The sequence below is a fragment of the Heloderma suspectum genome, chromosome 4 (assembly GCF_057233095.1).
Source record: "Heloderma suspectum isolate Gila_16-S chromosome 4, 16-S_ref, whole genome shotgun sequence".
Classification (NCBI taxonomy): Eukaryota; Metazoa; Chordata; class Lepidosauria; order Squamata; family Helodermatidae; genus Heloderma; species Heloderma suspectum.
In genome coordinates, this window is record NC_139461.1 from 113,070,752 (window position 1) to 113,083,235 (window position 12,484).

The 12,484-nt window shown below is 41.8% G+C and overlaps 1 protein-coding gene across 1 annotated transcript in view; it reads right to left on the bottom strand.

Annotated features, from left to right (window-relative positions):
• CDYL (chromodomain Y like) overlaps window positions 1-4,265 on the bottom strand; it is a 137,630-nt gene extending 133,365 nt beyond the window's left edge. Inside the window, exon 1 of the mRNA XM_084850426.1 lies at window positions 3,665-4,265. Within this exon, the coding sequence (XP_084706552.1) occupies window positions 3,665-3,688 (24 nt within the window). The 5' untranslated portion in view covers window positions 3,689-4,265. The remainder of the gene's footprint in view (window positions 1-3,664) is intronic.
• Window positions 4,266-12,484: the final 8,219 nt, after the last annotated feature.

Here is a 12,484-nt window from a genome sequence, read left to right on the forward strand (position 1 = left end):
AAGCACCTTATGATCTAATAAAAACACAGACAAGGAGGAAAGTTTTCACTGGGTACCAAATTTAACAAAGTCAGGCAAATATCTCTGGAGACAAAGTTCCACATCAAGCGCACCACTACAGAGAAGGCCCTAGGGCCCCATCCCCGGTTGCCACTCATCACATCTCCAAAGGTTGGGGCACCTGAAGAAGGGCCTGTGAAAAGAATTTTTAATGATCCAGCAGTTTCTTATGGGAGTAGGTAGTCTTTTGGTACCATTCTTCTTTCTGTTGCCCTGTTTTTCCTCCCCAACACCAAAACAAATTCAACACGCAGAATGCAAACTATTTTCAATGCAAGTCAATCTGAAAACACTTCTTCCACAGATGCATATTATATTTGTTTGTTTGAATTTCATGTACTATCAAAGCTATAGCATAAAATTCAGGACTTTGCTTAAAGAAATGAGTCTGACACTAAGCAACCATTGCCAGAAGAATTTCTATAGAACCGCTGAAACATACATCCACACACAAAAACTGTTCAAACTACTCAAAATCCTAAATCTCCACAAGTTATATGTTTAAAACTCACCGTCTAGACAGTTTGGGAAAACTACTGGTTCCAAATTCCCAGTAAGAGAAACCATCCTCAGAAGAAGCATTGCTTGGGTCATTGGTTGGATCAGCCAGTAAAGGAAGCAGTTTGTCAACAAGTTTCTCAAGCTTTTGGAGATGAGTGAATGATATTTAATTCCAAATCAAACTAACCATAGATTTGGCTTAAGCTTCAAGAAAAAAGGTGCACAGAATTTCCTACCTTGAAAAAATAGTGATTCCATTAATAAGGAACAAAGGTCCACATGAACAGATTCAGGAGGGGAAAAAATGGTCACTGACATCAAGGTTCATCCAGCTCCTTGAATGAACACTTGTTTTATAATTTCTGGAATGCTTTTAGAAATAGTTGTGACAAGTGCAAGACTCTTGCACTAATGTTTTACTTCTTCATTTGTGGTTCTGTATCCTCCTTTGAACTACTGAATTGACCCAAGGAGAACTATATCCAATAAGGATCCGCAGCTTCTCCAAGCAAGTTCTTTTCCAGCAAGGAAGTGTTTGTCAAGTTGCCTTTGAGTTGCAGAGAGGTCTCTCCAACAACATATCTTCAGCACTAAATAAAAATTGTTCCTTATAAAATTGCAATAATCCTTATTTTTCAACCCCAAAGTAGCAAACTTCTTTCCTTTTAAAGAAAAGCTTATTGACAGAATTTCTTAGTTTTTATTCCCCAGCAAAAAAGGGTAAGTCATCCAGTAGTTAAGTTTTATATTCCTTTTGGACAGTTGTCTTGTATTTCCAGAAGAGACCCAAAAATCTTTTACATCTTTTAATCATTTGAACCCAATGCAATACTACTGTTTCCAGACACTCAAGGAAAAAGTCAACCAATGCCCAAGGAAGAGAGCACGAAATGCCAATTTCATTTAACAATGTACAGTGATTCCCAACCAAACAGTGCAGAATTCAATACAGAATCAGATGGTATTGCAGCTATACCACTTTTCCAAAACATCTGCTAAATATTTCAGTTCACCCCTCTAAAGGCATAACCAAACTCAGTTCTCTTCCACCTGAAACTTAGCATGAAGGATCACCAAGCAACTCTTCTAAACCATTTAGGTCAGAATATTTTAAGAGTAAAGAGAAGCAGCATGGATAATAAGGTTTATTTTAAAGCACCACAGAAAATTAAAAGAAAAAATATATTTATCAAGCAAGTTTCCATACCAACTAACCTAACTCATTGGCTTGGTCAACACACTTCACTTACGGAGCAATCCCATGCATGGAACTTACTCCCAGGTAAGTGGGATGCTTAGGATTGCAACCTTGATTAAGCATTTCAAACCCATTAGGTCCAAATGGTATAATTTCACCAAGGATCTAGCATATGTTTATTCCTATAATGTAATTTTCCCCCAAGCACTCTTCTAGCTCATTTAGTTAATGTGACAAAGAGACACCAGTTTCTACGGCTCAATGAACATGACTTGAATGATATGGTGAGCAGCATGCATATTTGACCTCCACAGCTGGATGAACTGGAGGGGACTACTCTCATGTGATCTTGGTCACCGCATGCTTCAGGTAACCTAAAACCATTACAAAAGTGGCTTCTAGGTGGCAAATTCAGGAATCCCCAACATCAGAAATAGGGTGTTGGATTAAATGGCCCACTGGCATACCAACAGTCAAATGCTTACTTGAGAAAACAGAAGTAGTGAGAAATACAATTAAAAGTTTGAACGATAGGTGAGATCTTCACAATGATTAGCCATGATTTATGCACCCTTATGAAAGAAAACTTCTGGTTGTAGGTTTACTGGTTCAAAAGCTTATTGAATCCAAATCACCCAACAGAAACATGCACATGGGCTATTTGCCATTGGTTGGCAGAACTAAATATATTCTCCATTCATAAGAAGTTCTCCCTGGTGTATTGGCAAGACACTAAGAGCACAATTTACTCAAAATTCAGTCCCACTGTGGTTTACTCCCTAGTAAATGTGTTTAAGGACTGCACCCCAACTTTCATACTCTGTTCAACATATCTCAACGGCTCTAAGGTTCCAAGCTCAGATGAATCGTAGTAATTTAAAAATATACATGTACCACCCCAAACCTATCTGAATATGTGTTTGCCCAAGGGAATCATTGTCTGTTCAGAGAATGCATATTTACCAAAATAGATTAGAATGGTTTCCAAACAACTGATGTCGTATGGCCCTAAATACAGCCCTCGGTGAAATATAAAAACCAGGAAGTTGAATCCAACAGAAATCCCACTGTGCGTCCATAGACATTAGGGATTTGAAACTGACACAAGAGGACCGGAAATTCAAAGTTAAAGGAGTCACCTCCTTCCCAGGCAAAGCTAAAAAGAACCTAACCTATACCATTGAGTCACTTAGCCATCTTTCAAGAAGAGCAAGGGCTTTGGAGTCTTACAGCACTCACTCTGAACCTACCTCACCACAATAATAAAAAAAACACCTCCTCTCTACAAAATAATGTGGAGACATACTGAATGTTTCATGTTTTTCATCAACTCAGCTGGCTTGCTGCAAGGCTAAGGTGTCAATGTACTTTCAAGAGCCAACCCAAGAAGGAAAGCCTCTCTCTTGCCCTCCCAAGAGGGGGCACGGCGTGTGCACCCATTTTTGCACACTGCCAAAACAGCCCACTGTGTGCGCAAGAAAAGACTCTGAGCAAGTCGCGGCTGTCAGCGCTGCTACCCACCGTCCGGCACCCACCCTTCCCTTCTCTCCTCGTGGCGAGACCGGAGAGGGTAAGGGGTGGTTGTGGAGTTGGGGGAGGCGGGTAAGAAGAGAGAGAGAGAAAGCGCAAGCCAATGGTAACACTTTGCCGTCTCCTCCTTTCAGTCATATTTCCGTCCTTCTCTAGAGAAACTGGGGGAGGGCGCCGGGGGGGGGGAGTGGGGAGGCAGAGAGAGGGAAGCGAGGCAGGTTCGCGATTTGGAAACACACGCACAGGGCCCCGCCAAGAAAAGGGAGAGCAAAAAGAAATGGGGGGGGCGCGCCCAAGGTTTTAGCATTACACACAAGAGAGAGGGGGGCGGGAGTAAGGAAGGCGGGGACGAGGGGGGAGCACTGGGGCTGTTACCTCGTAGAGTTCCTCGGAAGCCATGCTGAGGCGCCCGCCTGGCCGCCTGCCTCCCGAGGTGGAGTTGGGTGCTGGTTTGGAGAGACTTTTGTCTCAGTTGGTGCCTGGTGTGGCCTCTCCTTCCCCTCCACCTCCCTCACCCCGTTCTTCTCCTCCTCTTCCTCCTCCTCCTGCTTCTTCTCTTTCTCTCTGTGCGTGTGTCGCTCCACCGCGCTCCTCTCCCTAAATGCCCGTGTGGTGCTGGTGGTGCCTCTGCCGCCCTCCTCCTCCTCCTCCTCCTCCTCCTCCTCCTCCGCCGCCGCCGCCGCCGCCGCTGGTGCTTGTGCGCAGAGCAAGCTGCGCAACGGGGCTCGCTCGCTCACACTCGCACTCACTCTCGCACACTTTGCTCGCGAGGCGCGGGAGAAGAAGAGGAGCGGGGGGAGGAGGCTGCGGCGGCGGCAGCGACTCCCCGTACCCGCCACCACTCGGCGTCCCTCCCCGTCCCTGGCCCCGGCGGCTGGCTGAGTCTCCCTCCAGGATCACTAATCGAGCGCAGAGAGAGCGCCACACCGCCGGGCTCCAGCCTCGTCTAGCGCCATCCTCTTCCTCTTCCTCCCCCTCCCCTTCTTTGATCGCCCATTGTCTCCTCAGCTGAGCGGCGGCGCGAGGGGGCGGCGGGGATTGGGCCAATGGCCGCCGGGAGGAAGGGGGAGGAGCGACGAGAGGGGAGGAGGGAACGGGGAGGAGGGAGAAAGTGGTGATTGGGGGGCGGGGGGCTCGTCCACCATATGCTTCGTTGGAGGAAGTGGTGGTGGCAGCCGTGAAGGAAGAGCTGGACCCAGCTGCTGAGATGATTGGGGTTCTCCAAGCCCCTGGAAAGGGCTCCACCCCCATTGAGGCTGTGCTGAAGGGGCAGCAGAACCTCCCTTCCGCCCCATGGAAGCAGCCACTCAGTATCTCCTCATCCCTCCAGTTTATCTCCCCGCAGGCATCCCAGCCCTGGTATCCTTCATTTAGCCATTAGGCTATACTCTGCTTCAGTCATCTGTCAACTTCCTCTCCCATCTGTTCTCTTCCTTCACAACCTCCACGTTCCTTGTTATCCGCTCCAACCCAGCTGTGCCATCTCAAACCCATTCCCTGCAAATGATGACCTGGTTTAGTCATCTACATGTTGATCCTTTCCATCTACTCATTTGCCTATCCTTTTTACATTTCTCTTCCATTCATCTCCATCTCTCTTCTTCATATCTTTCTTGGTCCTTCAATATCTTTATTCTTTCCATTGGCTCATTTTCAAGGCATCAACAGTTGCCCTATCCACCTGTACATCCCACCTACTATCGTACCCCATTGTCTATTAGAGTTTCTGCCCATCCATATGCTCTTCCTAGCTACTTGTTTACTCATTCACTCTGGTATTCCCATCCACCTACAATCTACCAACAGTTATACCCATCAGATGTGCTCACTCTCCCCACTTTTGCATATCCCATTATCTCCATCTGTTCATCAGTCCAGCCTTTCTAGATCCATTATTTTCATCTCCTTTTACATACTCCCCATCCTTTCCTGTTATTATCTAGTCATTTTACAATATATTCTACTTAGCCAATCCATTATACATTAACTTGTTCATCTCTTCCATCTCATCCCCTACTCATCAACTTCATTTCTATTTTTCTATTGTTCATTCCACCCATCGTTGCCTTCCTCACTTTCACCTACTTCTATTGTTGCTGTTTCCCAATCCCTTGCATTGTCCATCCACTCTATTTGCCACCCATTTGTACCTTAATTTTCATCTATTCATACCTTTACCTACCTACCAGTCTTCTTTTACCCATGTTTCCTATCATATTTTATATAAAGACTTCAAAATGTCAGTTGGCTATGTATGCACTTACCATTATTGTGGCTGCTTGCAGAGACTAATTCTAGCAGAGCAAGAAGAGAAATTTCAGTACAATAGTAGTAGAACTCATGAATGGCTTTTTAGCAAGTTTCTTCAGTTCCAGCAGAAAAATTGATAAAATATTGCCTCTAAAATGTCTGACTAAAAGCCTGTCTCCCACTCAATTAAGGCAAAACATAGGCAGATACACAGAATCAGCTCTCGGCCAGCTATGTAAGGGCAACAACATGGATATGTTAAAAAATTTAAGTTGTCACCCAATCAAAGACGTTTTAGTCAACGTAATAGAATTTTAAAAGGTAAAGGTGTCCCCAACCAGTTGTGTCCGACTCTAGGGTGCGGTGCTCATCCCTGTTTCTAAGCTGAAGAGCCAGCGCTGTCCGAAGACGCTTCCGTGGTCATGTGGCCGGCATGACTGAACACCGAGGTGCATGGAACACTGTTACCTTTCCTGCCAAGGCAGTACCTATTTATCTACTTGCAATTTCTTGCTTTCGAACTGCTAGGTAGTTGATGACAAATTTGCATGTAAATAAAATTTCAAGAAAAAAATTGCTTTTTATTTTGGGGCATATTTACCAGGGTGGAAAAAAGCAAAAAAGTGTAGGTACATTCAACAATACAAAATATAACATAGGTTTACAACAGTTAACTGTCATTCTGCAGCCAGGATTCAAACAAAGTAGTTTGTTTCCATTTGCAGAATCCATGGATGCTTATTGATAACAATCTCTGCTGCAGTGAATATCCTCTCGCAAGGGACTGAAATATCTGGATTACAAAGTCTTTTCTGATGAATTTGCCTCCTACAAGACAAAAGGGTCAGGAAAGTTATTATCTTGTTGTCCCAACATGCTCATATATACTTGAATTTCACTTTGCAATGCATATGCAATGTGTGCTGCAGCAGGTATAGAAGATGTAGAAGTTTCAGTGGTTTCCTTGTCTGCTTCTGGATCAGAAACTGCAAGTAAAGAAAAACAGTACTAAATGTCCTTACCTGGAAAAACTGTCTGGTCACCCAACACTGCCTTTTGCAGTGGAGTATCGATGTTCTTGAATGCAGCCAGACTGACACCCTTTTAGTCTCTGGTGAGCATTGCAGTGTCTTGAACCTTGAGGTCAAGAGCAGTTGCTTCTTCATACGTTTTGAGATTTCACATGCTCATCCTTTCTCAAGTCAATCAGCATTGCTTTAAATGTTGGAATATATCCTGGAGGATTGTCAGAAATTTCCATACTGTTTGATTAATGACCTACAGCAGGTACAACAACATGAAGTAACGTGTTTTTGAGCTTGAAGCAGCTCAAGATAAGGCTGCAACTCTAATCACATTCTCCATCAAGTTCCACTCTAATGAAGATAAGCCCTTGGTCAACTGGCATCCAAAGTTTGTTAAACACTGTCTTGAACTTTTAGAATATCTGGGATTATAAAAATGCACTTCTATCTTGTGATGATGTCCTGTTGTAGTTTGTTGTCACCCAGTCCAAGTCTTCTGTTTTACTAAGAGTAGAACATCTTTTTGTATACTCTGTTGGATGTGAGCTACAGTCTTATGCCACTTGTCACACTGCTTGTCAAAGCTATAGAAAGAGCTTTAATACTTAGCTGCAAAGTATTGGTGGCACATCTAACATGTTCACATTTTGATTTCTCATCTAGAAAACATTTCATGCATTGTCAGTGCATTAAGCCATAGCTTTGTCAATTACCTCCCAATGTTCTGCCACCTCACCAGATACTGCCTTGTTATTTCTCAGCAGTTGGCATTGCCATCTCTTGTTTCATCTAAAACGTTGCATTGCACAAGTTCCAGTTGCTATCTGTCCAATAACTGGTTATCCCAAAGTAACTATGATTGACTAGAAAGTCACTTGTCACAGACTAACAGCATCAGCTCTTAGTCATTTTATTTCATGAATCCTCACCTTCTGGATACCATACATGTGCTTTCATCTGTTTAGTAGTAGTTGTTCTACTTGGGTGTTCATCCCTTGAGCAGCATGCATTCTACAATTCCTTTAGTTAGGAACCATCCATATTATTAGCTTATTGGGTTATTTTCTGCATTTTATCACTGGCTTCACTGGTTCACTCGTCTCTCAATATATGCATTCAATTTAAACTGCTTAGAAGAGGGTGGTTATGTGGCAGATTCTTCCATTTCAGTATTGATCGTTGGATAGTTGGTTCTCATATGGTAGGTTAACATTCCCAAATAGCTGTATTTCATCTTGCAAATGAGGTCGTAAATATGCTCAGTGTCCCTCACATCTGGTGCCGCTTCTGACTGACCCGGCCAAGGTGCCAGCCATACACACACACACACACAAACACACACACAGCGAGAGAGCATAGGTTGGTTCAGTGGTTTGCCTGATTAATGGGAGCCAATTTTTAGCTTGATCCAGAAAGTTTAAATGAATTATTGAGTCAATCAGTGTTGCAACCCTAATTAATACCCACCATGTCTGTGAAGCCTTCTGGTATATTCTCTTCTTCCTCATCCCTTACTGAAATGAAGCGTAATTACATAACACTGAACACATATTCTTTCCCTGTAATCTCTATCTTTCTTCCCTCCTTCTATTGCCTCCCTCTGTGTCAACTTTTAGATTGTCCTCAGGACAGGAGCCTGTCTTTTGTTCTTACTCTGTGAGGCGGCATGTACACTGATGGCTTTATATCAATCAATCAAATAATAAGCTGCTAAACAGCTGGAAACTGAATCCATTTATTCAGTGCAAACTGTATGATACTTGTGAATGCTGGGCATCAAAATGTACATATAAAGAGATTGCCATCGTGTTATACAACTCAAATTCTCAACATTGGTATCTAGAATCTGCAGCAACAGAAATAGCACACAGCCATGTAGAATCTGGTTTGAAGGTGGAATCTGTGTCAAGATCTTCATGATCGCAATATTCAGAGTGGAAACTAATAGACACCCAGTGCTGTCTTCAGGGTTTGTTGTTGTTTGGAGCTTTGTATGGGGCCCTCTGGTAGACCTCACTGCATACCAGTGCCACCCCTCCCATGTTAGCTGGCGGGTGGCTCCCCTTCCTCCTCCTATGTATCTGTGCTAGATGCAGGGGCAGCTGGAGCCTTCCGAAGCAGTGACAGGAGGAGTAGTGATAGTGGTACTCCGCTGGTAAGCACCAGGCAGCCACCATTGTAATTGGCTACCATGTCTTGCAGCGCTTTGACTGAACCATGCCCTATTTGATTAACTGGTTTTTGTCTGTGTGGAGAAGAAAAATGTATTCAGCAGAACTGCAAATTAAGAGCACATACTGTTTTTCTGAAGCTAATTTGCTGCTGGTGTGTTACAGTAATCATGTGTTACATTAATAAGGCTGTTGCATACTGTTCTTGCATATTAAACTGGTGACTGTTCTTTCATTTTAAATTGTTGTATTTCGTTTCCTTAGCATCTCAAATAGGCACCTAGGTTGAGTTTTCTGGTAATATGCAAGTTTATTTAAATGTAATTACTTGCCAGATACTTAACCAACTCAAAATAATTTAACTGATTGATATCACTAATTTTTTTGTAGCCCTAATGTTGCAATCCTATGCACACTTTGGAATAAGTCTCTTTGAACTCAATACGGCTTACTTCTGAATAAACATGCATAGGATCACAACAGGGTTTAAGTCCATCTGTACAGATTCACAAGGAAAAGCAAACTAAGAATAAGATGATAAGTAGACCTTTAAATGGCTAGGAGCAAATGGAAAGACCCATTTGACATTAATCAAAAATTATTTGCAGTGCAACAATTCTTCTGGGTTATGCATCACAGAACTTTAAGAAAAGTGGCCAAACATGCAGGAATTATTGGGAAGGGAAGTAAGACAGCATTGTATGAGACAAGAAACATTTCTCTAACAGCCTGATTGATTTTGAGGTTGCTGATATGAAATGTCCAACTGAGTCTCAGATGGATTTGTGGATGAGTGATAGGACCATAAATTTGCCATGTATTTTTTACTGTAGATCACAGCTAAAGAGCTTCTTCAGGTGTTGTGTATGTCATATTTAAAGCTACAGAGCAAACCAATTGTGACATTCAGGTGCAAGATTATTTCTCCTAATTGTTGTTTGAATGAAAAGCAGCCTTAAGTCTGATCAAGAGCAGGAAGAGTGATGGGAGGGACTATTTCGTTCCTTCCCTTCCTGCTATTTGTCCACTCAAAGTCCTCTCCCTATGTCTGAACATTTTTTCTCACCAACAGAAAAGATACAGGATCATATACAAATATAAAACAATCTCATAATACATATCCACCCTAATCAATTATCCAATATAATACCTCTAAACATAGTAATATCACAATGTATACCAACAATTCTTTTGAAAACTCACTCCTGAACTACTGCAGTATCATATGATACCTGAGTACATGAAAACTACTGGTATCCCATAAAAAAGCATGAATATATTAAAGAGAAGCTCCATATCTAATGCTTTAATCTCCTTTATTTAAAAAAAATACTACATTTTCAAAGCCTGCCTCGTAACATAAAACAAAACATTAAGTATAAAATACAACCAAACCAATTCTTGCTTAGGAAGAACCATCAACCCTATATTTACTTATAATTAGATACACCTTCAGTCATATTATTAACACTCAGCACCCAACCTTACTTACATCATCTTGGCATTTGAATTGTAAACAAGTATGCAAGTGATGTTTAACAAAAGAGTAATGGTAACTACTAAGGTCACAATCCTATGCATGTTTTGACAGAAAAAAGTCCCACAATTCCCAGCATTCCCCATGGCTGGCTGGGGAATACCGGGATTTGTGGGACTTTTTTCTTTCTAAACATGCATAGGATTGAGCCCTAAATTGTCTTTGGTATTACAAAAGAGATCAGGAAGATATTAGACTCTTCCAAGTCTGTTTTTCCAATTAGTTTTTGATATTCCTCCTAGCAACCACTTGGGCCTATACAGCTACTGTAGTCTCATTCACATTGGGTTTACTCTTAATAGGATGGCCAGTTATGAAATGCCCAAGAAGAGGGAATTCATCACCAAAAACAGGACAAACGAGGACAGTGATTTTCATATGCTAATTTAAATGTATAGATGCAAATTTAGAAATTATTATTTTAATTTAAATAGAAATACAGTACATTCCACCATAGTGTGGAAGACTGTGACCTGATGACCTGTGTGCCTTGCCTCTTCAAGTGCTAACTGTTGATGGGCAACAGTTCTTATGGTTCTTTATCTTTAAACCAGAATTGGTTTAAAGCTATTTGGATAGAGGATGATCCTCTGCCAGCCTTTCAAACAGAGGACTGTCTTCTGTAAAAGGGGACACATCACCACCCTAACTCTCAAACAGCAACCTTCAAGTTGGGCCCTGCTTAGATTTGTAATCCCTGTGTCAAGCTTGTCAACATCTGACCAGCAGTGTAATCTTATATTCAGAAGCAAGTCCCAGTGAGTTCTGAGATTACTCCCAGGAATGTGGGTACAGGATTGCAACCTACCAGTGCAATCCTATTAATTATTTATTTTCCTTGAGTTGGTGTTTCCCTCTTTTAAAAAAACAACAGGAGCAATCTGTCCTAACTACCCCTATTCATTACCTTCCTGGTAAAGTGGGTAACATTTTTGTGCCTTTCAAGAGCACTTTTTCCCATCATAAAGTCAGAGAGGATGCTCAATCAACCATAGGGAATTGCTTCATTGCTTTTCATGTAATGCTACATTAATTTAGCAAAGCACAATATTTCCCCCTATCTTCAACCAGTTTTATGGCAAGGCAACAAGAAGAATCAAACAACTGTAAAATATATCTGATGGTGGGGAATGGGGAAGCCATGTAGAAAATGTATATTTTTCTCATGTATATTCCCAACACATATTAACATTTACTCTTTTTCAAATGATACCATTGCTCTGTGCATCCACTCAATTATGACTAGAAATCCTGTATAAAATTTATTTATTTCTATACTGCCCAATAGCTGAAGCTCTGTTTAAGATGAAATCTTAAACCACATTGGTAATAACTGAAACAGTTGTGCGTGTTTTTCTTGCAAGTTTTATGGCACCTGAAAGTCCCACGGATACATGTGGCTATACCAGGTCACATCCATTATGGCAGTTTGATGGAGCAAAGAGAACAGCTAAGGAGCTGATTGTTGTTGCATTTGTCATGCCATAGTTTGGATGCCATATCAAACCTCTTTTCCACAAAGCATCATGTAATTGTTATGGCCCAAACAGAAAGAAGACATTCCTTGACATAGGAGCCTCAGCAACTGCATGAAGGTTACCAAGTAGCATCCAGCACACAAAGGTTAGCCCAAGGTAAGTTTTTCAATAGTAAGTGAGGCTACATGGGGCTGTTAATACACTGTTAATCCTCTGTATCTGCTTTCAGTTTCATCACAGAATTGAGACCCGAGTACTACATGAGGAGTGTTTCCTTTCCTGATTCTCTGCTACATAACCTCTAGGTGGCACTGTGGTATAGCACAATAGCACAAGCACACAAGTGAAAAAAGCGTTTTCTTTTGCTTTTACAATTAAATACCACCTTTTCCCTGCTCTAAAAAACCTTGCTGAAAGTGCTTGTTAGATACAGAAGCAAAACTGGAGGGTCCCGACATTGTCTAAAGAACCCTTAAGTAACCATGAGTAGGGAATAACGAGGGCACAATATATGCCTTGTGTAGAAAAGCCCCAGGATATAAGGAGCAAAACAATAAATTTATTAAGTTTGTCACAGTTACTTTCATGGACAGCAAAGGAGCTAATATGCTGAAATCGTTTAACAACCACATCTGAGGCTTTAATACTATTTGGACAGCAGCTCCAAAGTTTTCTGCAAAGCAAACAAGTACTACTCTCCCACACTTCCTGCAAAGAAGTCAGCCACTCACCCA